The following is a 26507-nucleotide window of genomic DNA, read 5'->3' on the forward strand; positions in this document are numbered from 1 at the left end:
CTTAGGAGTAGAGATGATCTCATTCTTTGTACTTACATCCCCAGCGCACAGTACCTGTCACAAAGCATGGACCTAATAAATGCTTGTCGATTTATCGACTGGAAGTGAGGAACCGTGAGGTTCGAGGGCGGGGGAGGAGGAGGACGCAGGATTAATTTCTCACGAAGAATGAGTTCTGCAATAAAGACTTTTGGACCTTACATTTGGCACAATCATAGCTCAAAATAAGGCGGCTCCTTAACTCACAACCTCCCCATCGGCCCACTTTAGGATGAGCACCTAGCCTCGCCCTATCCTTTGACCTATATCCTTTGACTTTGATCCCCTAACCCCTCCTTTTCTAGCCAATCGAAGGAAAGGCGCTGAGTGCAACGCACTGAGGGTGGACCAATCAGAGGATAGACAGTGGGTGGAGGAGCGCCGTGCGCCAGCACGCCGGATTCTAGCTTTTCCTCCTGGGGAGGGCGGGGCCGCGAGGCAGGCTGGTGCGCGCTGCCGTGTGGAGGAGGGCGCGTGCGCGCGTGTTGGGGCGGCGCAGGGACTGCCGGTCCTGGTCCTAGTGGTGGCGTGAGCCGGAGTCGGGAGCGGTGGCCGTGGCACTGCTGGGATGTCGCGCACGGTGAGGAGATCCCCAACCCCAGCCCCGGCGTCGGGGCCCGGAGACCCCTGTCCAGTCTGGCCTAGGGCCGGCTCCTTCCCCATAGACCTCTGCCCACGGACCCGAGATATCTCCCCCCAGAGACCCCGAGGTATCTCCTTACCCTGACACGTCCCCTTCCCCACAAATTCTCCTCGACCGAGAGACATCCCCCCCCATCAGACCTCCAAACACCTCCCCCCAGAGATACCAGACATCTCCCCCCATAAACCCCAATATATATCTCTCTCCGGCCTCTTGATATCTCCTACCCAGAGACCCCAGATATATCCCTAGACTCCCAGACGTTTCTACCTCAGAGACCCCGATTTTCCTTCCTCCACGTTAAACCCCTCTGCACCCCTAGAGAGGGGAGGGGGCATATATTTCCCTGGGAGAGACTTTACCCACACCAAACTCCAGATATATCTTATCCCCCACTCCTACTAAGAGATTGTCAGGAACCTTCACCGTGTTGAGAGATGACCTGGTCCCTGCACCTGCCTGATCGCCCCCTGACTATCCCTCCCTCCTCCCCCTCCACAGATCACGTCTTCTTTGGACTGTTAACATGGTAGCAGAGCTTCTGACCTCTTCCCACCCCTACTCTCCTTCCCTGTTATTCATCTGGGAGGAGCCCCTCCTATCAACCTTCTGCAGTCACTGCTCTGTCTTTTTGGAGCTGTAGTAGGTTATTATGTTTATTGTACTTTATATGTTTCATCTGTCTTTATCTGGTTATTATCTCCATGGTACAGCCCAGAATATGAAAGTAGTGGGTAGAGGGCCAGGCTGGAAGTTAAGAAGACCTAGGTTTGAATATTGCTTAGACACTTAGTAGCTAAGTGTTAAACTCTCAGTGTACCAGACAACTCTCTAAGAGTTGTCTCCATGGTACAAGGAATGTTCATACCTGGAGTCCCCAATATAAATGAACAGTAGCAGATCAAAAACAAACAAACCTTCCAAACTATTGAAGAAGTTAAAGTTTAGACAACTGTAGTGACTAGTTTAAGGGACCCTGTCTCTGAATCTTTAATGTTTTCAAGATTCTGTATCCCTTTGTTTCCCTAAACCCCCATAAAAAGGGGAGGCTCTTTGTTTCCTGATTTCCCAGTGTCCTTAAATCATTTAGCTCTTAGGAGATCCTGGGAGGAGTGTGCTATGATAGGTAAAATAACTTGATTTTTAGAGTGCAGTAAGAGGCAATTTTGCTGTGACCAGACTTCATCTTTGAGTATTGTGTTTTGTTCTGGGTGTCACATTTGACAAAAGACAGTGAGAAGCTGCCAAGTGTCCAAAGGAGAGCAGCCAGTGTAGTGAAAAGGCCTTGAGATCATGCCATAAGTAATTCTGGTGATATCTTAAAGTATTTGAAGAGCTGTCACATAGAAAAGGGATTAGATTTATCCTGCTTGGTCTCATAAATAGTAGCAATGGTTAGAAGTTAATCGAGAGGGGGGAGCTAGGTGGCGCAGTGGATAAAGCACTGGCCCTGGATTCAGGAGGACCTGAGTTCAAATCTGGCTTGGACGCTTGACACTTATTATGTGACCCTGGGCAAGTCACTTAACCCTCATTGCCCCACCAAAAAAAAAAAGTTAATAGAGAGAGAGAAAAAGAGTTAATAGAGAAGCAAATTTAGGCTTGATTTAAGGAAACATTGCCTAACAATGTTGTTCTTTGGTCATTTTTTCATTTGTGTCTGACTCTTTGTTACCCTTTTTGGGGTTTTCTTAGCAAAAGTAGTTTGCTGTTTTCTTCTCCAGCTTATTTTATAGATAAGGAAACTGAGGCAAACAAGGTTAAATGACTTGACCAGGATCAGACGACTGGTAAGTGTCTGAGGCTGGATTTGAATTCAGGAGGAGGAGTCTTCCTGACTCTAGGCCCAGCACTCTATCCACTGCCCTATTCCTAACAATGCTCTCATTCTTTTTACTGTGATGCAAGACTATAATGGACAACTTCAGGAGGAAGTGGATGCCTCACTGGAAGCATTTCCAAGCAAGGGCTAATGATAACTTGTCAAGATATTGAAGAAGGAATTCGTTTTTATGTATGACTAGGATTGGATGGTCACAGAGGTCCCTTCTGACTCAGAAGTTTTATAGTTCTGAGTTTATCACACCTTTTTCTTCAGCTTGGAGTTTTCTTTCCCCCTTTAATCTTTTTTTTTTTTTTTTGGTGAGGCAATTGGGGTTAAGTGACTTGCCCAGGGTCACACAGCTAGTAATTGTTAAGTGTATGAGGCCGGATTTGAACTCAGGTCCTTCTGAATCCAGGGCCGGTGCTCTATCCACTGCACCATCTAGCTGCCCCAGCTTTTAATCTTATAGGTATATTGTTATAATAATATTTTGGATTTTCCCAGGATTAATAGCTCCTCTGTAGAGACATTTTTGAAACATGGTTTCTTGGACCCAGCCAAGAAGCAGCTGCTATTCCTGGCTCATTTTCTCATTTTTACAAGTTTTTCTTTTTTGTAGGAATGCTATGATTTACCACCACATACAACATACAGTAAGCTCAAAAGCCTTAGTGTGGCACATACTGTTGGTGGCAACTGGTACTTAAAACATTGAATTTAAAATAAAGTGCTGGGACAGCTAGGTGGCACAGTGGATAAAGCACAGGCCCTGGATTCAGGAGGACCTCAGACACTTGGCACTTACTAGTTGTGTGACCCTGGGCAAGTCACTTAACCCTCATTGCCCTAAAAAGGGGGGGGGGAAAGTGCTGTAGACAGAAAGATGTTTAGAGATTACTTGCTTTAGTACCCTCCTTTTCTGGAAAAGGAAACATACCAAGAGAGGGGAAAAGACTTGCCCAAGGTAACACAGCAGTTTAGTGTCAGCCTAGACCAGAGCCAGGTGTCCTGATTTCTCTGGTCCAGGACTCTTCCTACTATACAACATTGCCTTTTATCAACAATGTCTAATTCAACTGGCCTTGATATTGTTAGTAATGAGTAGTTAACATTAAGTAAGAGTCCTTGACATACTTGAGGAAGCTAAATATCTCAATTCCTCTTCTGATAGTAATTAGCTGTGTGACTTTGGGAAAATCAGCTTCTTTTGGGGTTCAGTTTTCTATTCTAGAAAATGAAGGGGGCAGGGTGGACAGATTTTGTCAGCTCCATATGAGGAAAGTACCCTGTACCAAAATAAATTAGGCTGCCTCATAAATATGGTAGTGAGCTATCTCTCACTGCAGGTCTAAAAACAGTCACTGAAGAGATTCTCATTGGAATAGATGGTCCCTTTAAGCTCTGGGATTCTAAGTTTCTGTGACAAGGTGATTTCTAAGACCCTGTTCTAGCTCTCAGATTCTAAATCTCAGGTTCTAAATCTTCCGTCCATGCCAAGATGACTTTTTTTTTTTGGTAAGGCAATGGGGTTAAGTGACTTGCCCAGGGTCACACAGCTAGTAAGTGTGTAAAGTATCTGAGGCCGGATTTGAACTCAGATCCTCCTGAATCCAGGGCCGGTGAGTGCCACCTAGCTGCCCAAGATGACTTTTTATATAATAGAAGACATGGAAAGTATCTGGTATAAAAATGCATATAAAGATGACACTTTATTTGTTGAATGAGTGAGTGTACTTTGAGCTGGCTTCCTAGAAGTGTACATGTGTTCGGTACACTGTCTTTCACTCTTTTATCTGGAATCCTTTGTGACCAGTTGCACACAACCGTCTGACCGTGGCTCTTCGGTCAAGATGCAATCTGTGTCCAGGAAACAGTTTTTTTAAATGTAGGAGTGGCTGGAGATCGACTATAAAGAGAAGAAAACGAAGTCAGCAGGGGTGATGGACAGGAAAATAAGAATGGATGGAGGGACATAAGGTCACCAAATTTCAGAGTTGGAATGGACCTCAGAAGCTCTCTGGTCCAACCCATATTCGACAAAGAATCTCTTTTACAAGATACCCTCAAAGAGGTCACACATCCTTTTCTTGAAGGTTGCCAATGAGGCAATATCCATTACCTCTTGACAGTTGGATATGTTCTTGGATAGATCTAGTGTTAGGAAGTATTTCCTCTAGCAAGCCTAAATGTACCTCTGTACAACTTCTGCCCACTGCTCTAGTTCTGTTCTTTGGGCAAGGAGAATAAGTCTAATCCCCTTATCAGGTGACAGCCCTTCAAATATCTAGATTAAATAGCCTTAGTTCCATTCAGTGGTTCTCAGAGTATCCCTTCGGGTCCTGAGACCCTTGCAGAGGATCCTTGAGGTCAAAACTATTTTCATAATAATACTAAGACATTTTAATTTCTAATATGGTAAATATCTGCAGCTATAACCCACAAAAGTTCTTTGGGAGATCTTCAATAATTTATAACTGCATGAAGGGGTTCTGAGGCCAAAACATTTGAGAACTGATGATGTGACTGACCCTCACATGGTATCAACTTGTCTTCTGGAAATCCTTCAGCTTGTCAGTATCCTTTCTAAAATATGCACATAGGCTTGCTCAGGATAGAGTATAATGTCAACTAGCATAGTTGGACATTCTGCCTCTCAAAATACAGCCTAATATTTTATTGGGATTTTGGGGACTGCCATATCATATTGTTGATTCATTGAGCCTTGTAGTGCACTAAAACTCCCCAGATATTTTCAGATCAACTGCTGCTATCAATCTAGGGGTTCTCGATTTGTTGAAGTTGATTTTTTTATAATCCAATTGTAAGACTCTATATTTAATCCTTATTAACTTTCATCCTATTAGATTTAACCACTGTTATAACCTATCAAGATATTTTTCAGTCATGACTTTATAATCCAGTGTTAGCTATACTTTCCACCTTTTCGTTGTCTGCAAATTGGATAGGTATGCCATCTATTAAGTCACTGATAAAACTGTTAACAACATAGTGCCAAGGACAGATGCTTTGCACCCCATTGGAGACCTACTTCCAAGTTGGTGGTGAGAATAAAGAATAGATTTAGGATAGATAAGACAGCTGAAAGATGATGAACAGTTTATTATGATTAGAGAAGAGATTTGTAGGTCTCAAGATCATGGAGGTGGCACAGTCATAGGTGATGGTGAAATCTAATTTGGAACATCCCTGTAAGAAGCTGAGGTGTGACATAGGGGTCCTGGGAACTGAGGTGATGAACTTGGAGGCCAGGTGTTTGAGGGGTCATCAAGTTGTACATTGAAATTCACAGATAAAAGGACAGAGATTGGGGTGGAGAGAAATCAGTCAATAGTTATTTATTAAATATCTACCATGTGCCAGGAGTTTGCTAAGTTTTTGGGGTAATAGGAGCTCACATTTATAAAGACCAAAAAATGAGGGGCAGCTAGGTGGCGCAGTGGATAGAGCACTGGCCCTGGATTCAGGAGGACCTGAGTTCAAATCCAGCCTCAGACACTTGACACTTGCTAGCTGTGTGACCCTGGGCAAGTCACTTAACCCCAATTGCCTCACCAAAAAAACCAAAACCAAAACAAAACCATAAAGACCAAAAAATGAAATCATCCCTATCCTCAAGGAGCTTTTATGTCTGTCAAGAGATAAAAATGTGTATGTGTTGTGTAACCTGTATTGAATTTCTTGCCTTTTCAAAGAGGGGAGAGGGGAAGGGAGAGAATTTGGAACTCAAAAAGTTTTTTAAATGGATGTTAAAAATTGCTTTTATATGTAATTGGGGGAAAATAAAATACTAAATGCAAAAAAGTGTATGTGTATATATAGTGTACATATGTAGATTATCTAGAGAGCATATACACATGCACACATAGACATATCTATACTTGTTATCTCCCTTGATAGACCTAAAGCTCCTTGAGGTCAGTTGTCTTCACTTTTGTCTTGCCACTGGACTGCGATGACTGGAAGAAAGAGAAGACTTTGTGCAACTTTGCCTCACTTGAATTCAGTCCAAAAATGAGTCAAAACTTGTCTTCAAAAACAAAGGACAAACAATAACATTAGAGAAGGAGGTGTTCTATGGAGGCAAATTTTCCTATAACTGTACCTTGCCTCCTTTAAGTGCTCAGGTTTTTAAAAAACAACTTTGAATGGAAACAACTTAGCTGTGTGACTTCAAGCACCTTTTCCTTTTTTTACCTCGGTTTCTTCATTTCTAAAATGTATTGTGTGTTTATTATAGTGGGGATTCCTTTTGCATATGGGTTGTATTTGTTGGCTAATGAGGTTCCTTCCAACTCAAATTCTGTAATTGTGATTTTAGAAAACATGTATTCAATATTTCTATTCATAAAACATTCTGAGACAGTATGGAGTGGTAAAAAAAACACTGAATTTGGAGTCAGGATCTGGGTAGAAATCCAACACCTGCTGTTTAATAATAATGATTGGCATCTGTCTGGCGCTCTGGGGATTGATTGCAAATTCCTACTCTGTTAGCTCATTAAGCCTCACATTTCTAGGGAGTATTTCCTTTAGGTGACCTCCTCATTTTATTTATGAGGAAACTGAAACTCTCAGAGCAGGTAAGTAACTTGCCCATGATCACATAGCTGATAAGTTTCAGAAGTAAGACTTAAACCTGTCTTTCTGACTACAAATCCAGCCTTCTCTCTACTACCAGTGTGACGTTAAACAAAATCTTACCTCACTAAGTCTCACTTTCCTTATCTGTAAAGAAGTTTGATTAGATGATTTCTAAGGTTCCTTGCAGTTCTATAGCTTATGATCCATGGAACATAATTTAACCTTTACCAAGTGACACTTCAGTGGATACAGCACTACTCTTGAAGTTGTAAGGACCTGAGTTCAAATGTAACTTCAAACATTTACTAGCTGTGTGACCCTGGGCAAGTCATTTAACTCCAATTGCCTTAAACATCTGGGGCCATCACCAGTCGTCCTGACCTATGTCTTGCCACTAGACCCAGGTGGCCCCAGAGGAGACAGTGAAGTTGGTGACCTTACATAGCCCTCTCTTGCTTAAATCCAATTTATCTAAAGTCATGACATCTGGGGCAGCTAGGTGGCACAGTGGGTAGAGCACTGGCCCTGGATTCAGGAGGACCTGAGTTCAAATCCGGTCTCAGACACTTAATTGCCCCCCAGATCAATATACTTTCAGCAATGAAGTCTGTGGGTACAAAGCTATGTTGTGATGACTTAAAGCATTTTCAGGTAGTATGAATCATTTGGGATTGAATATTTGTCCCCCTACTATTCATTCCCTCACATTCTATAAAACTTTAAGCTTTACAAAGTGCTTTCCTGTATCCCTGGGAGGTAGGTCCTACACATAGTATTTTTCTCATTTTACTCATGAGAAAATTGAGGATTAGAGAAATTAGACCTAGCATAATGTACTGGCTTGAAAGCCAGCCTCTGAGCCAGAAAGACCTGAGTTCAAGTCCTACCCGACATGTCCTGGTTGTGTAACCTGGGCACCTCACTTAGCCTCTTAGTAGTACTCTTGCCATAAAAAACTAAAAAAACTAAGACTAAATTGCAAAGAGAGTGCCAGCCAATATTGGTGAAGGGAGTTGACTCGTGTAGAAGTTCCATATACTGATGAAATTCCAGTCTCTATCTTTCCTACTCATTTTTTCTGCCTTGTAAATAAGTCATTGTTTTTTGCCTCTTTCTCTGTTGTGATGAGATATTAGATTCCAGTCCAGATTCCAGTTGGACTAGATAAATTCTGAGGCCCCTTATGTTCCAGTTATGAGATTCTGTGATTCTGCATTGAGCCCCAGAAGCTTCCAGCAGGAAAAATCCAAACATCAAGCATGTGCTTGGTCATGTGGACCCAGGTTATGCCTCTGAAGTGAATCAGCCTGTGCTGGTATTATAAGGAGGGCTTACCTGTACTGGTATTGTAGGGAGCTGAGCTACTAAATGGATACGGTCAGTGCTTCTGGGCAAATGCTGCTAGAATTTGCTACTTGTTAGTGTGAATTCACAGAACTATCTTTTGGTTATGTCAAACTAGGTGTCTCATAAGCATCTTAAACAATATGTCTAAAACAATGCATCTTTCACCCCCCAATGCCTCCCCTCTTCCCAACTTTCCTATTATTGTCAAGGATACAAGCATTCTCCCCCTTTCTCTTTTAAAAAAAATTTTTCTCAATTACATGTAAAAACAATTTTTGACATTCTTTTAAAAAAATTTTGGGGTTCCAAATTCTCCCCCTCTCCTTTCTTCCCTCCTTGAGAAGGCAAGCAATTTTATATAGATTATACATTTGAAGTCATGCAAAGCATATTTGCATATTAGCATGTTGCAAAAAAAAACCAGATCAAAAAGAAGAAGAAAGAGTCTTTAAAAATACACTTTGAGGGGCAGCTAGGTGGCACAGTGGATAGAGCACCGGCCCTGGAGTCAGGAGTACCTGGGTTCAAATCCAGCCTCAGACACTTAACATTTACTGGCTGTGCGACCCTGGGCAAGTCACTTAACCCCAATTGCCTCACTAAAAAAAAACAAACAAACAAACAAAAAAATACACTTTGAGGGGCAGCTAGGTGGCGCATTGGATAAAGCACTGGCCTTGGATTCAGGAGGACCTGAGTTCAAATCCAGCCTCAGACACTTAACTAGCTGTGTGACCCTGGGCAAGTCACTTAACCCTCATTGCCCTGCAAAAAACAAAACAAAACAAAAATACACTGATCTGCATTCAGACTCTATCCGTTCCTTCACAGTTGTTGATCATACACTATTGCTGTTACTGTATACAATATTCTGGTGCTGTTCACTTTACTTTGCATCAGTTCATATAAGTCTGCCAAGGTTTTTCTGAGAGCATCCCTACTCATCATTTCTTATAGCACAATAGTATTCCATTACAATCATATACCACAACACATTTTCTTAATCAGTGGCTTGCAACCTAGTGTCATTCTTAACTCCTCACTTTTACCCTACATATCAGTCTGTTTTCTTTTTCTTCTTCTTTTTTTTTTTGGTGAGGCAATTGGGGTTAAGTGACTTGCCCAGGGTCACACAGCTAGTAAGTATCAAGTGTCTGAGGCCAGATTTGAACTCTGGTCTCCTGAATGGACCAGTACTCTATCTACTGCACCACCTAACTGCCCCCTCCAATCTGTTTTCAAGTCTTGTCATGTCCACCTTCAAAACATTTCTTGTGTACGTTCCCTTATTGCCACTAGCACCCCACCACCATGGTTTTAGGCCCTCATCCCCTTATACCTGCCTGCTGGTTAGTTGCCCTTTCCTCAGTCTATCCTCTACTGACCTGCCAGCATGAGTTTCCTAAAGCTCAGCAGGTCTGACCACACCACTTACTTCTCTACTCCATAAACTCTGGTGGCTAAAAGGCCTCTCTTTGGCATTTACAGTCTTTCACAACTTGGCCCTGTCTTATTTTTCCATCTTTTTGTACTTGATTCCTGTCTTCATACTCCATGATGCAGCTCCATGGGTACTCTTGCTGTCCCTTGTGCACACCACTCCATCCCTCTCTTCTGGGCCTTTTCAGTGGCTCTTTTCCATGCCTCCACTACATTCCTCACCTTTGCCTCCCAGCTTCCCTAGCTTCCATCAGGGCTCAGCTCAAATTCCAGCTTCTATAAGAGGCCTTTTCTGACTCCTCCTCACATACCCTTCTCTAGACTAGTACCTTCCCTCCAAGATTGCCTTCCAAATTTACTGTATATATCTTTACAGTTGTTTAAAATTTGAACCCCGCTAGGTGGCACAGTGGATAAAGCACTGGCCTTGGACTCAGGAGTACCTGAGTTCAAATCCAGCCTCAGACACTTGACACTAGCTGTGTGACCCTGGGAAAGTCACTTAACCCTCATTGCCCCCCCCCAAAAAAGGCAACAATAAAATTTGAACCCCTTGAAGTCAGGCAGTACTTAACACTGTGCCTGAGTTGCAAGTAAGTGTTTAATCAGGGTTTGTTGATTTAATCAGGCCTTTCTGATCTAATGTAAGCTGTCAGAAGTTAGATTTATTTCATTTAAAAAGTATAGTTTTTGAGGGGCAGCTAGGTGGCGCAGTGGATAAGGCACTGGACCTGAATTCAGGAGGACCTGAGTTCAAATCTGGCCTCAGACACTTGACACTTACTAGCTGGGTGACCTTGGGCAAGTCACTTAACCCTCATTGTCCTGCCCAAAAAAAAGTATAGTTTTCTTGCAGGATGCCTTTGCCAAACCCTTTTCATTCCAGTGCCTTCCTCTGTTAATTACTTCCTATTTATCCTATATAAAGCTTGCTTTGTATATATTTGTTTGCATGTTGTCTCTCCCATTAGATTAAAAGCTCCTGTCTTTTGCCTCTTTTTGGATCCCCAGCACTTAGCCTGGTGCCTGGCATGTAGTCGGCATTTAAATGTTTGTGGATTGATCGATTAATTGATTGGCAGTCATCTCTGTTCCTTTTTGGCTCACCTCTCCTACAACCACCACAGGCAGCAAGATTGACTCGTATTGCTGAATTACATTCTACTGGCATGGAATATCATGTCTTTCTTGTGTGTAGACAGATAGATGACAGTAAACTTAACTAAGACACATGCACACATACTTGAGGCCAGGCCCATGGCCATGCTATGGCTCAGCCCTTACCCCTTAGTCTTTTTTCCTCCTCTTTTAAATGGTAATTATGATCCTTGTACTAGAAGAAAGGAATAAGCATTTACATAGTACTTACTACTGTGTGCTAGGCCCTGTACTAAGTGCTTTTAGCAAACATTAATTCATTTGATTCTCATAACAAATTTTGCAGTTGAGGAAACTGAGGCAAACAGAGGTTAAGGGATTTGCCCAAGGTCACATAGTAAGTGTCTGAGCCTGGATTTGAATTCAAATCATTCTGACTCTAGGCCTAGTGTTCTAAGCTACTCTGCCATCCGCTGCCTTGCACTAGCTCAATTCTAGGGTGGTTTGAGAACGTTTTAATGAATCTTTATATGTTATGGAAATGTGAGCTATTGTTTTATTATTAAATCAGTTATACAAATATAATCCCTTAGCCACAGATCACATTGCTATGAAACTTTCAGCATTATGGAGTTTTGGGGTTTTTTTGTGGGGCAATGAGGATTAAGTGACTTGCCCAGGATCACACAGCTAGTAAGTGTCAAGTGTCTGAGGTCAGATTTGAACTCAGGTACTCCTGAATCTTGGGCTGATGCTTTATCCACTGCGCCACCTCACTGCCCCAGCATTATGGAATTTTACCAATTGCCTTGAGAGGTAAATAGTGCAGAAATTATTTTCCTCATTTTACAGATGAGGAAAGTGGGGATCAAAGAAATTTCATGTCTATGATTGCACTTTTAAGGCTTGGAGCCAGCATTCAGATCTAAGTCTCCTGATGCCTAGGATTTTCTATACTGCTTTCACACTGGAATAGAAAAAGACCTGGGGGTATTGGTAGGCTTCAAGTGCAGTATGAATCAGTAGTGTGATGTGGCACACACAAGAGCAAATGCATCAAAAGCTGGATTTTTAAAAAACAACAACCTGGTGACCAGATGGGGGAGGTAAGAGACTTTCTGTCTTCTGCCCCTAGATCACATCTTTTTTGTCTTCAGTTCCAGGCATCACATCTTAGGAAGAACATTGAAAGTATGAAGTTTATCAAGAGGATAGTGAGAAGATCACTTATGAACCATGAGTGGTCTAAGGAACCAGCAATGGTTAACTTGCAGAAGAGATTTAGAGAGCTGTGGTAGTCATGTGTAGATATATGAATGACTTTCAGTGTGGAAGGAGGGGTTAGATTTGCACTATTTCTCACCAAGGTTATAGTTAAGTCCAAGTGAATAGAAGTGACAGAAAAGCAGGTTTAGCCAGGATGTAGGGAAGAAGCTCTCTAGCAATAAGAGCTATTCAAATGGGGGTGATTTAATGACCATTTATTGTGTGAAAGGATTCTGGTTGGTCTATATGCCATCTAGGGTTCCTTTCTGCCCTGAGAGCCTTTGATTCTCTTACCAGCCTTGAAGAGATTAAATTAATCTCTCTGGTCCCTCCTAGTTCTCATAATCTCTGAGTGTAAGGAACTAACATTCCCATTGAGGAAGTGAGATTTTAAAATAATAATAATAAAATCCTGAAATAACGCTATGCCCAAATTGGGGTAGGTGTTGTTAATAAGTGCTGGTGGAATTTGAAGAAGGGAAGCATCAATGTAGACCAGAGCACCCAGGACATTTTCCTGGAAGAAGTGAAACTTGAGCGAAACCCTAAAGGCTCAATAGGATTTGAATAGGCAGAAACAGGAGAGGGAATAAAAGCTCAAGAAAGACCTGTCCTCTTTGCATACTCTATGTTTTATGAGGATACCTGCCAATTCTTCTATTTTCCCCCCTTTAGAATATTAGCTACAGGCCTACATCAACGGTTACCTGTTGGAATATTTCAAATGGATGTCCCAGAAACATCTTAAACTCAGCATGTCCAAAAGTGAACTTATTGGGGGCAGCTAGGTAGTAGCACAGTGGACAAAGCAACAGCCCTGGATTCAGGAGGACCTGAGTTCAAATCCCACCTCAGACACTTGACACTTGCTAGCTGTGTGACCCTGGGCAAGTCACTTACCCCTCATAAAAAAATTGAACTCATCTTTCCCTGCAAACCCTCCCTCTTCCAGACTTCCCTAGTTTTGCTGAAGATGCCACCATCTTTCCAGTTTCCCAGATTCCTTATATCGGCATTACCTTGGACCCCTCATTCTCTCTTCACCTACCAATCAATCACTTGCCAAAGCTTGCTGTTTTTACCTTCACAGTATCTCTCACATTTGCCCCTCTCTCTTTACTTACATTGTAGTTCAGCTCCTCATTATCTCTAACCTAAATTATTGCAACAGCCTCCTAATTGGCCTCCTTGCCTTGTTTCTTTCCCTTCTAGTTCATCACTACTGTCAAAGCAATTTTCTTTAAGCACATATCTGACCATGCAACTCCTCTACTCAGTCCATGACCTCTGGGATAAAATATGAACTTGACCTTTAAAGCTCTATGTAGTCTGCCCCCAACCTGGCTTTCCAATCTCATTAGACATTACTTTTCCTTGAGCACTCTGATTGAGCCAAACAGGTTCCTACTCCATCTTCTGTCTCCATGCCTGTATGCTGGCTATCCCCTGGTTTGTAATGCACTCTTTTCTTACTGTTGCCTCATAAGAGACCTTCCCTTCCTTTAAGATATAATTCAGTAACCATCTTCTGCATGAAGCCTTTCCTGGTTCCACAGCTTCTAGTACCTTCCCTCCCAAACTACCTTGTATTTAACTATGTATATGTTTTCACTTTATATTCTCATTTTCTCTCTCTCTCTCTCTCTCTCGATATATATATATATATATGTTTGGGGTTTTTTACACACTTGTCTCCTCCATTCAAATGGATGCTTCTTGGCAGTAGTGATTGTTTCAGTGTTTGTATTTGTATCCCCAAGTGGCTAGCACAGTGTTTGGCATACACTAGGCATTTAATAAGTACTTTGTGATTGATGGGTTCAGGTTAGGGACTGGGCCTCCTCTCACAGTAAGAATTCCATCCTCCTTAAGATGCCTAAGCAGGGTCATAAGATCACAGAGAATATTTGCTGGGGATGACCTCTAGACTATATAGTATGCTATCTCTTTAATGAGACCTGGAAGAATTCTGGTGATGAGAAACACTGACTCTGCACTTTACTGCTTTTCTCACCATGTGTAAGGTTCTCCTGGTGTATCAGGGCTAGTACCCTAGTTTGTGTGGCTATGTGTATGGCATGTGGGTGGGTGTATGGCCTTGCTGAGACTAAGTTTTTCTGTTAGTCTCTGTTCTTCCATAAGAAAACATAGTTCTTTAAGGACAGTAGTTCAAGGACCTTTCCCTTTGAATTTTAAATTGTTTTGTAGACCTTGAGATTGTCTGAAATGCCAAATTCCTTGGCTAAAATATACTGCTGAATTGGTGCCAATATTTGGTGTATTGTGAATTTGTTAGCACTTGGTAGTAGACTAGGTGTGCTCCAGGGGTCAATACCCAAAGGTACTATGGAGGTAGCAGTCATTCTTCTGGTCAATCTAGGGAAGCAGAACACTCTAGGCCAAATTAAACAATTACTGCCTCATTTTTTGTAGGGACTGACCTTGGTCCACAACAGGGACATCAACCTAAGCTCTGACTTCAGGGGCAGGGACCAGGATTTGAAGGCAAAGAGATATGGAAATTTTCTATTCCTTTTCCTTTGTATCCTCTCCTCAGTTTAGCTCTTCACAGTGATTATCTTCCAAAATTTTTCCCCAAGGTTTTCATCCTCTCTAGCATCACTTGGGTCACAGTCTGAGAACTTATTTTTCAAAATGGAGTTCATTAGGAACAGCATATCCATAGAGCAGTTATACTTCATTTCTTCAAGGTGTGGTGGGGCCACACCTTGAAAGCCCAGTGGTACAGGAAATGAAGTCCTAAGCTTAAATAAAGATCCTCGCATCAGCAGAACTATTAAGCTTTAGCCTGCCACTTTTGAAGAGTGGCCAATCCCAGCCCATTCCTTTCTGCTACCTCTTCTGGTTAAATAATCTTGTTCCTCTTGACCTTCCCTTCCACAGCTTCTTTTCTATCTCATGGCCATCTTTGTGATACAGTCTAGGGACTCTTTCCCTCTGAAGTTGGAAGAGCCCAGCTGTGACCCACATGCTCTTTTGGGGAGGATTAGGGGTGGGGTAAAATAGGGGATGGGAGCCCCACAGCAACCTTCCTTCCAGGCATAAACCTTGTGTAGTACATAGATTGGTCTGATCAGCAGAGAATGTTTTCCTTTTTACTCCTTCATTTGGATTATTGATTTGGGTCCGTTAGATTCTTGGTATTAAGGGGATTTTCCCTACCCAAGCCAAAGAGTTGCTATTTTTGAGACATTGTCTACTTGAGAGCACCACTTAGGCATCTTATAGCAGGAGAGGCCTTTGGGGGCTTGCTTTGGCCTTTAACCTCTTAACATTTTTACCGGTGACCTGTCTGATGAGATGGGAGAGAGTATAGCCTTTGACTGACTTTTAATAACTAATTCTTCCTGCCCCCAAAACACCCTGTGTTGGAAGGGACCTCAAAAAGGTTATCTGAGCCAGCCTTCTGGAAGTGAACATGTGGTATTATCTCCTGTTTTAAAGATAAAACAATTGAGAAGAGAGGGGCAGCTAGGTGGCTCAGTGGATAGAGCACCGGCCCTGGAGTCAGGAGGACCTGAGTTCAAATCCGGCCTCACACACTTAACACTTGCTAGCTGTGTGACCCTGGGCAAGTCACTTAACCCCAATTGCCTCACTAAAAAAACAAAACAAAACCAAAAAACCAAAACACAATTGAGAAGAGAAGCTTCCTTCCTGAAGAAGTCCAGGGAGTGCATCCTGGGCTGGAACTGTTCCCTACAACCCCTTCCCACCCAACTTACCTCCTCTTCTTTGGGCTTCAGTAGGAAGATATCTTTGTTATGACTTCATCAAAAATTGGGTGCTTTATGTGAGTCACATCTCAGGTGCTGTGGGGGGTAGGGATACAAAAGAACAAACAGTCTCCTGCTCTTAAAGAATTTACAGCTTAGCCAGGGATGCAAAACCTAGAGATCTGAAACACATAGTCAGCAATCTCAGGCAGCAGAAATGCTGTGACAAGTTCATGATAAAAACAGCAGACATTTATATGGTGCTTTAAGGTTTACAAAGTGCTTGGCCCTCAGCTTTTTTCTCTTTAGCTAGAAGAGCTGCTTTTGAGAGAGTTCAGCTTTTCATAGTTCATCCTCAGTGTTCTTGCTCCCATCCCCCTGTATTGTGTACAGTTGTCATGGTTTGGGGAGGGCTAATAGATGACAACTTGCCATGTTCTCACCACAGACCTACCCCCGCTTTTACAGATAAGAAAACCAAGGTCCAAAAAGGTTTAGTGGTCGTCAAAGTTACACAGCTATTAAGTGGAAGACTGCAGCTTCAAACACACTTCGGATGATATCCATTGGATCATAGACATTGGCCTGGAAGAGGCCTCTGGGGCCATCTAATCCAGCTCACTGTCTTCTAACTCCTACACCCAGGATTCTTTCCATTACACCATATTCTGCATAGCTGTGCAAAGACACCTATGATACAGGACAGACTGGGAGTACCAAAAGAGAGGCACAAATTAAATGCCATGATAGTTCAGAAAAGGGGAGGGATCACTTTCTTTTTTTTTTTTTTTTTTAGTGAGGCAATTGGGGTTAAGTGACTTGCCCAGGGTCACACAGCTAGTAAGTGTTAAGTGTCTGAGGCTGGATTTGAACTCAGGTACTCCTGAATCCAAGGCCGGTGCTCTATCCACTGCGACACCTAGCTGCCCCGAGATTACTTTCTACTGGAGAGATCAGATAAAGATTTGTGTCCTCACTGAAGTAAGAAGCTAAGGCATCTGCTCCAAGTGTAAGAGTTGGGGGGTTTAGGATAGAGGTTTAAAATTTGCTTTGGGAAGTAGGATGTAGAGTCACTAAGAGCAGAGTAGGGCTATTGAGCAACAGCAGACTGAAGTAACAAATATTAGTGAGTGCAATCAGCTTGATTTTGTGATTATAGTAGAGTAGAGGGAGATGAGGGATGGGACAAGGAATTAGAGGTAATGATTAAGGCAGAGTAGTGTGATTGAAAGTGGGAGAGGTGGAAAGATGGGAAGATGTAGTTAGAGTGGAATTTCAAAATTCCAGGTGTTAGATGTAGTTTAATTCCATGAGGTATTCCAGTGAGTTCCAAATTGTGACTCTGCCTAATTATGCAGCTGAAGTGGGATGAAGGAGGATAATGGTGGTATTATAAAAGTTAAAGAATGGTGTGGTCAAGGTGTTAGAGGGATTGTCGAAATAAATATTAAAATCTCTGAGCATTATGGCAAAACGGTAAGTAAGAAAAAGACTGCAAACCAGGTTGTTTTTGTTGTTTGTCCTTCATTTTCAAAGAAGACTAAACCAACATAAATCATCAGCATTTCTACATATGACCAACAAAGCTGAACAGCAAGAGATAGAGAAATTTCATTTAAAATAACTGTAAACAATATAAAATATTTGGCAGTCTACCTTCCAAGACAAGCCCAGGAACATATGAATACAATTACAAAACACTTTTCACACAAATAAAATCAGATCTAAACAATTGGAAAAATAGCAATTGCTCATGGGTGGGCTGAGCTAATATAATTAAAATGACAATTCTACCTAAATTAATTTACTTATTCAGTGTCATACCACTCAAACTACCAAAAAAATATTTTATAGAGGTAGAAAAAATTATAACAAAATCCATCTGGAAGAACAAAAGGTCAGGAATATCAAAGGAATTAATAAAAAAAAAAAAAACGCAGAGGAAGGTGGCCTACCCATACCAGATCTAAAACTGTATTTTGAAGTGGCAGTCATTAAAACTATTTGGTACTGGATAAGAAATAGAGTGGTGGATCAGTAGAATAGATTAGGCACCTAAGACACAGTAGTAAATGACTAGTAATCTACTGTTTGATAAACCCAAAGACTCTAGTTTCTGAGATAAGACCTGACTGTTTCATAAAAACTGCTGGGAAAACTGGAAAATAGTATGGTAAAAACTAGGCATAGACCAATATCTTACACCGCAAGGTCAAAATGGGTACATGATTTAGACATAAAGGGCGATATCGTAGGCAAATTAGGAGAGGAGGGAATAGTTTACCTCTCAGATCTATGGAGAGGAGAAGAATTTATGACCAAATAAGAGATAGAGAACATTTTGAAATTCAAAATGGATCGTTTTGATTACATTAAATTAAATAAATTAAAAACCAATATTAGAAGGAAAACAGAAAGCTGGGAAACAATTGTTACAGCCATTGTTTCTGATAAAGGCCTCGTTTTTCAAATATATAGAGAACCGAATCAAATTTATAAGAATACAAGTCATTCCCCAATTGAAAAATGGTCAAAGGATATGAACAGGCAGTTTTCAGTTGAAGAAATTAAAGCTAGTTGTAGTCTTATGGAAAAATGTTCTAAATCACTGTTGATTAGAGAAATATTCTGAGGTACCACCTTACACCTATCAGATTGGCTAATATGACAAAAAAGGAAAATGATAACTGTTGGAGAAAATGTGGGAAAATTGGAACACTAATGCGTTGTTGGTGGAATTGTGAACTGATCCAGCCATTCTGGAGAGCAATTTGATACTATGCCCAAAGGGCTATAAAACTGTGTATAACTCTTTGATCTAGCAACACCATTACTAGTTCTGTATCCAAAGAGATCATAGTAAAGGGAAAAGGACCTACATGTACAAAAATAATCCTTCCTCTTTAGGAAATCTCATTCTGATAAGGGAAAACAACTTGCAGTAATTTTTCTTGCAAGTCAGATGAAAAGATCCTGTGGTCCTTATGGCAGTAATTCTGTGATAAAGGATTCTGTATGTATTTCCATTGGTAAAACCATACTCATTTCTTAGGTTGAACCATTTGATAGTTCCAAGGACTTGAATGGCTTCCTTTTTCCAGCTTCTAGGTCCCATATTCACAAAGATTGATTTCCTGGATGATGGCTACAGATGCTGGGCTGCAACCAGGCCTGGGGGTAGTGGTGTGTTGTTATTTGAAGGGAAGGGCCTGTAGGTCTTGCAGCAAAGTAGACAACTTTTTCAAGAAGTTTGGTGGAGAAGAGAAACGAGATAAAAAACCATAGTTTGAGGGCATGGTGGGGGTCTAGTGCTGATTTTTTTCCTTCATTCTTTTTTTTTTTTTTTTTTAGTGAGGCAGTTGGGGTTAAGTGACTTGCCTAGAGTCACACAGCTAGTAAGTGTTAAGTGTCTGAGGCCAGATTTGAACTCAGGTACTCCTGACTCCAGGACTGGTACTCTATCCACTGCGCCACATAACTGCCCCTTAGTGCTGATTTTTTGTGTTGTTTGTTTGTGTGTGTGTGTGTGTGTTTGGCGAGGCAATTGGGGTTAAGTGACTTGCCCAGGGTCACACAGTTAGTAAGTGTCAAGTGTCTGAGGCCGGATTTGAACTCAGGTCCTCCTGACTCCAGGACCGGTACTCTATCCACTGCGTCACCTAGCTGCCCCAGTGCTGATTTTTTAAAAGAAAAGTTGGACATGTTTGAAGGTAGTTGAGAAGATTTGAGAGGGAGGATGATAAAGGATGCAGGCTGCTGAAGAAGACTAAGTAGAAGGGCAAGGGAAGGGAACAGGTATTTATGAAGCACCTACTATGTTCCTGGCACTGTGCTCAGTCCTTTACAAATATCATCTCATTTGACCCTCACAACAATCCTGTCAGGCAGGTGCTGTTTTTATCCCCATTTTACAATTTGAGAATACTGAGGCAGACAGGTTAAGTGACTTGCCCTTGAGGCTGGATTTGAAATCAGGTCTTCTAGACTAATCCTAGCTAGCACTTTTATCCACTGGCCCACTGCACTACCTAGCTGCCTCCAATAGGAGATACATCCCTTCCAGAAGGAAGTCAAGACAGATATAGATACACAGTAGCAGCCACTTGAGGCTTAGAGCAGTTTCAAGGAGTACCATCCTTGGCAGAAGAAGAGTCAGCTAAAGAAAAGGGCCATTGCTTGGTCCTGAGACTTCGGTAAAGGAAGGAGTGGGAGATGACAGAGGGAGCTCACATTGCGTCCATTGGCCTCAGTCTTCTCAGTAAAATAAAAGGCAAGGTCCTCAGCAGGGGTTGTGGGAGAAGGGAGGGAAGAAAAGACAGTAACTTCTATGGGGATTAATTAGGAAGGAATGAAAGGACTGCCTGGCTAGCTGCAAGGTGGGGCCTGGTGGAGTTTGGATAACATGTATCTGTTTAACAGTTCAGGAGGAGGAGCAGAGTGGGGCAGTAGTGGGTCTAGGGCTGAGGTTTGACAAGTAAGGAGTGGTAATGGGATCAGAAGGACGATGCATTTGAAAGAAGAGGACAGCGTGGAGTTGAAATGACTAACTGAGGGGCAGGTTGGTGGTGCAGTGGATAAAACACCAGCCCTGGATTCAGGAGGACCTGAGTTCAAATCCAGCCTCAGACACTTGATACTTACTAGCTGTGTCACCCTGGGCAAGTCACTTAACCCTCATTGCCCTGCCAAAAAAAAAAGGAAAAGAGAAGAGAAATGGCTGAGTCCTCGGCTGGCTGTGCGGAGCCCACACGATACCCAAAATCACAGTGAAGGACGTGCACCAGCAGGAGTTCATTCGGACCCAGCTGCCTTTCTGAAAAAGTCAGGGGAGCTGAAAGTCCCCAAATGGGTGGACAAGGTCAAACTGGCTCAACATAAGGAACTGGCACCCTATGATGAGAACTGGTTCTATACTTGGCTGCCTCCACTGCTCCCCACTTGTACCACCGAGGCAGTGTGAGGGTGGGCGCCAGCACAATGGAGTCATGCTCAGTCACTTCAGCAGAGGCTCCAAGAGTGTGGCCTGAAGGGCCCTACAGGCCCTGGAAGGCCTCAAGATAGTGGAGAAGGGCCAGGATGGGGGCCAGAAGCTGAGATCTAGACAGAATTGCCAGACAGGTGGTCTCTGACAACAAGAAGAATTAGGACAGACCACACGGATTCATTGTTTGTGGTTTTTTTGTTTGTTTGGTTTTGGGGGGCAATGAGGGTTAAGTGACTTGCCCAAGGTCACACAGCTAGTAAGTGTCAAGTGTCTGAGGCCGGATTTGAACTCAGGTCCTCCTGAATCCAGGGCCAGTGCTTTATCCACTGCGCCACCTACCTACCCTAATTGCCTTATTCATTAAAAAAGAAAAAAAAGAAATGGCTAACTGAGAAAAGTGAAGTCCAAAGTTAATGACCTGTGATGGTATTGAAGGGTAGAGGGATTAAAAGTCTCCATGAGGGGAAAGAGTAAGTTTATGAGGGGGGAATATAGGGGATTCGTCAGATGTCAGGAAGTTGTTGTAGGGTAGGGAAGCGGGATACTTGTGGGGATTGGTGAAGTCTTGTGTGTGGCTGAGATGGAGTGACAAGGGATTTGCAAGGTGATTTTAGAGATGAGGAACCTTGGCTTCTTGCTTATAGTGATTCAGCTAGTGAGCATCTAAAATGGAACCCAGACTCAGCTCTCCTGCCTCCAGTTCCAATGCCCTGTCTGTTCTGCCATGACACTCCTCAACCCCGATGTGCCCATGAGCAGAACCCCAGCCTCCAGACCTTCTTTCCCCCATTTCAACCCAAGCTGCTCTGATGATCTGAGCTTTGTTGTTAGCATAGAGTGGGGAGTCTAGGTCTGGGCTCTGGGGATACCCATATTTAGGGCTTGGGAAATGGAGTTAGTAAAGAAAACAGGAGTGGCCAGAGAAGTGGGAAGAAAACAAGGAGAGGAGGGGAGAATTTTAAGGAGGAGGTGGTCTGTGCTGTGAAATGCTGCCCAGAGGGGAGAGTAAATGAACAGTAAAATTTTTCTCCAGCATTGAGGACCCTAGGAGATACAATGTGGAAACACAAAAGAAACTTGTTTAAATAAATGACCCAAAGGTGGGGCCAGGGGGGTCTTCAGATAAGAAGAGAGCCACATTTCTATTAATCCTGTCAAACTGCTCATCTCTGAATGGCTCTTTTGCTTTGTAGGTCATTGATGTCATGCCCTCTACCTGTCATTGTAGAGGAGTCAGATGTCATCTGAAATGGGGAGGTGTCTGGTAGGGTAGAAAGAGCACTGGGGCAGCTAAGTGGCACAGTGGATAAAGCACTGACCCTGGATTCAGGAGAACCTGAGTTCAAATCCGGCCTCAAACACTTGACACTTACTAGCTGTGTGATGCTGGGCAAGTCACTTAACCTTCATTGCCCCACAAAAAAAAAAAAAAGAAGAAGAAAAGAAAGAGCACTGACCTTGGAGTTTGGAGACAGAACTTTGAACCCTGTTTTGCTGCTTATTAACCTTGGACAAGTCATTTTACTCTTCTGCACCTGTTTCCTCATTTATAAGATAATTTAAATGGTCCTACCTATGTCAAAAGGTTTTTGCAAGATCAAATACGATAATGTAGGCAAAGTGCTTTATAAACTTTAAATCATAGTATAAATAGCAACTTCAAAAAGTATTTCCTGCTCTTTTTGCTGCCATCCACCCTGGGTGCCCACTCCCCCCACCATCTCTGCTATCCTGGGCAGACCCTCAAGCTCTCCTCTCCCTGGACCACTCTGGGTGCTCCCTCCCCCAACACAACCCTGTTGGGTGCCTGAACTAGCTCAGTTGAAGAACTAGTTAGATATGTGGTGTTAGCATTCATAGGTAAACCAAACTGCTTTTCTGTGGAAAAGTAAGGTGGCTGTTACCCCCAAGGTAGGTCTTGGACTAACTGGACTAACTGTGGTGTCCACACACACACACACACACACACACACACACACACACACACACACACACACACACACACCCCTTTCTGCTACCTCCTGTTTGTTTCCCATAGCATCCAGCAGGTTGTACCTGCTTAGGACTGGCTTGGGTTCCCCTCTTCCAACAGATCCCTAATTTATTTCAGCTGTTCATTATGAGGAAGGGGACGGGCAGCTAGGTGGCACAGTGGAAAAAGCACTGGCCCTGGATTCAGGAGTATGTGAGTTCGAATCCGGCCTCCGACATTTCACACTTACTGGCTGTGTGACCCTGGGCAAGTCACTTAACCCACATTGCCCCACCAAAAAAAAAAAAATTTAGGAAGGGGACAGTGATTGGTCAGTGTTCCCTCTGGGCCTCTGCCCCCTTCTAGGAATGTATTGCTTTCCTTGCACCTCTTATGGTAATAAAACAACAGCTCCCATTTCTGTAGGGCTTTTCAGTTGATACTGTACTCTCCTCCCAGCAGCACTGAGGCAAGGAGTAATCAAGATTTTGGAGAAGTTATGTGACTTACCCGCTTTCACCTAGCTGGTAATTGTGGGAGCCAGAACTAGAGCCAAGCTGTTGGAGGGCCTCATGTGTCCTGAAGGCTGTGCCAAATGTGGAGGGCTCCCGGCACGAGCCTGCCCCATGCTAGACTGTCACCTGAGAACCAGAGGAGGGCCTGGATAGCTCAGGCAGAGCCAGCAGAGAGCAGACACTGTCTTCTAAGTCGAGAAGGGCTTGTGGCCTTTATTGTGTTCCATGATTATCCAAGGTCTTAAAGCACTGAATCCAGGGCCCTGGGAACTCTCCCTGGTCTATAATATAAATAGGGGTAATGCCCCAAGGCTGGGAAAGAAATGTTGCATCTCAACCTGAACTTTGCTCCATTTGTGTTTTTTTCTAGTTGCAGCTTTGCCGATTCCATTCAGCGTTACTGCAGAGCCGGCATCCACCCGGGCTGTCTCCATTCATTTTCTTCAGGAAAAACTTGACAGCAGGACCTGCAAGGTCATTACCTGCAAGGTAATGAGCTTCCCCAGGCCACCAGGATCTTAGAGGATTTCACATCTTACAACGTGTTTGAGATCCAGCCTTGTCCCATAGTCTTGTCATTAGTTTTTTCTCCTGGCCTCATTATTAACTCTGGTAGGATAGGGACTGGCTTATCCTTTTCTGTCCTCCCCAGTGCTTAGCACAGAACCTTGAACATACAATAGAGATGGACTGGCTCAGAAAATCCCTCATTCATGAACACATATTGATTGATTAGGGATGGCTTCTCTTTGAGTTATCCAGTCAGCCTGTAAATGAATTCCCTGAAGCCTCATGCTGGATACCTGTAAGGGCTTCTGAAGTATATGACTTCTTGGCCCCTGTCTCTAGGAGCTTGTCTGTTGGAATCATTCAGCTTGTGAATACGCATGATGCATGATGTGTGTACATGATCAGTCAGGAGACTTGGTCTTTGGCTCAGAGGAACTTTTAACCTACTATAAGTGATTACAAATAACAACAGGTTCCATTTATATACAGCACTTGGCAGTTTACCAAACACGTAGCTCATACCACCACTATGGGGCAAATAGTACAAGAATTCCTATTTACATTTTACATAGGAGCAGACTCACAGAGGTGAGGGCCATCTAACTTGTGCATTTTGGAGCTAGGATTCAAATTCTGCTCTCTTGGGTCATAGCCAGTGCTGTTCTACTCTATTCTTGCTACCTCTATAAACATATGGAGTACTTAGAGGAGGGATTACTGGGCCTCCAGCTTCTTTCTGTTGGATGTTTGAAGCACTGTGTCATAAAGGATTTAGAGGAAAAGAAATCCATGGAGCATGTGACTGCCTGAGAGGAGTGAGGTACAGAGGAAGAATAGTCTGTCGCCTGGACCTTCTCTGATCCAGAGTGCTATGTGTTGGGCAGCCTAGGGTTAGGGCAATATGTGAAAAGGATAGCATTTATCTAAATACTGTCCTCATCTCTCCAGTCAGTCACTGCCTTTCTGGCAATAGAACAGGATTCCAGTTAATACTCTGTGTGTGTGTGTGTGTGTGTGTGTAGGCAGAATGTAGGGAGATAAACCTCATAGAAGCACAAAGGTTCACCCTGTAGCTTCTTTGGGACCTTCTTTTCAAACAATGGTTATTGGCAAGAAATGGGCTGGAAGTGGAAAGGGAAATTGCTGGTAAATGATGAATGAAGGAGGGTGAGGGTGAAGGGTTGGGGTGTTTGGCAACAGGAAAGAGAATCATCACTGCCCTGTGGCTCCCTTCAGCCCCACTGTTCCCAGACCCTTATGGAAGAAGGCAATTTCCGCCATGGTGGTGAGTGTGCCCCTGCTGTTTGGGCTCCGCTACGTCTTTGCCGACAAACGAGAAAGGAGGAAGATGAGGCTTTTGGCAGATGGCATCGGACGATTTGGCAGGTTGGTTGGCTGTGTGTGAGGGCCTTTTTCTGGGATTATCCTTCCAATTTGCCTTAAACCACAAAAGATTCTTCTACAACACTGCAGTATTCTACCCAATTGGGTCCATTTCCATAACCTTATCCTGAATGCAGAAGATGCCTGTCTAGACATGAGGAGGACCATAAACTACCATGTCTTAGACCTGTTGCCCCTGGGGCTTCAATAGGTACAAAATGAGCACTGGGGCTAGAACTTATAAAATATATGCAAGCATTATCTTCAAGGTCAATTGCTTATGAACTATTTGAAGTCTTTGGAACAATCATAGTGTAAGCCTCAGGGCTGTGAAGATAGGGATGCCAAGGGCCAGACTCAAACTCGTAGGTCCTGATTTGTCTTCTTTAACTGGTGATTCAGTTAAACATTTTTCAAATGCCTACTTGTGCAAGTCATTATATGCTCTTTTAATAGAGTTTGCCATTTTTTTCAAGTAGTTATTGATAATTTCTCTGGAGAATTGTAAAGGTAATCTTGCATATCTCCAAAAAATAAATTGCTGAATTCCTTGAGTCATATGCCCTTGATAGTTTAGTTGGTAGTATTCAAATCTTAACTCTAAGATTTACCTCTCTGAGTCTCAGTTTCTTAATTTGCAAAATAGGACTAATAATAGTTACCCTGCCCCTGGGACCAGGTATCAACAGAGAGCTCTGGAATCTCCTGCTTAGCTGTTTTGTAAGGGTTGCTTCATGATGGCAGAGATATCTTATTTTCTAGATCATCATGATAAGATCATAGATTTAGATCTGACCACCAATACATCCCTCATTTTAACAAATAAGGAAGCTGAGGCCTAGTGAGGTCAAATAATTTGCTCAAAGTTACACAAGTGGTAAGTGAGAGGAAGGATTTGAATCTTGGTCCTTTAGCTCCAAATTCAGGGTATTTTTTAATGTACCACAACACTTACTTGGTATACCCCAAGGTTCTGTTCTGGGCTTTCTTCGTGTTCTTGTTAAACTCCCCTAGGTTCATTTATCTCTGATCTTCATAGTCATCTTGACTTTCAAATCTACATAACCATCCCTGGTCTGATTTCTGAGCTCTAGCCCTTTTTACTGTTGGATATCACTGCCTGGGTGTTCTGTAGGCATTTTTCAT

General features: G+C 42.8%; 1 protein-coding gene across 6 annotated transcripts in view; it reads left to right on the forward strand.

The window, feature by feature from the left end:
- The first annotated feature begins 484 nt into the window (after positions 1–484).
- ADCK5 (aarF domain containing kinase 5) overlaps positions 485–26507 on the forward strand; it is a 45416-nt gene continuing 19393 nt past the window's right edge. For 2 of the 6 annotated variants that reach the window (XM_044002452.1, XM_044002461.1), the window contains exons 1-3: positions 485–619; positions 23839–23957; positions 25215–25364. In XM_044002452.1, coding sequence (XP_043858387.1) covers positions 608–619; positions 23839–23957; positions 25215–25364 — 281 coding nt within the window. In that variant the 5' untranslated portion in view covers positions 485–607. Of the gene's footprint in view, positions 620–1183; positions 1325–23838; positions 23958–25214; positions 25365–26507 lie in introns of those variants that run through there. The other 4 variants (XM_044002471.1, XM_044002490.1, XM_044002499.1 and 1 more) reach the window with 4 other exon arrangements.

This window comes from Dromiciops gliroides, chromosome 1, assembly GCF_019393635.1.
Source record: "Dromiciops gliroides isolate mDroGli1 chromosome 1, mDroGli1.pri, whole genome shotgun sequence".
Classification (NCBI taxonomy): domain Eukaryota; kingdom Metazoa; phylum Chordata; class Mammalia; order Microbiotheria; family Microbiotheriidae; genus Dromiciops; species Dromiciops gliroides.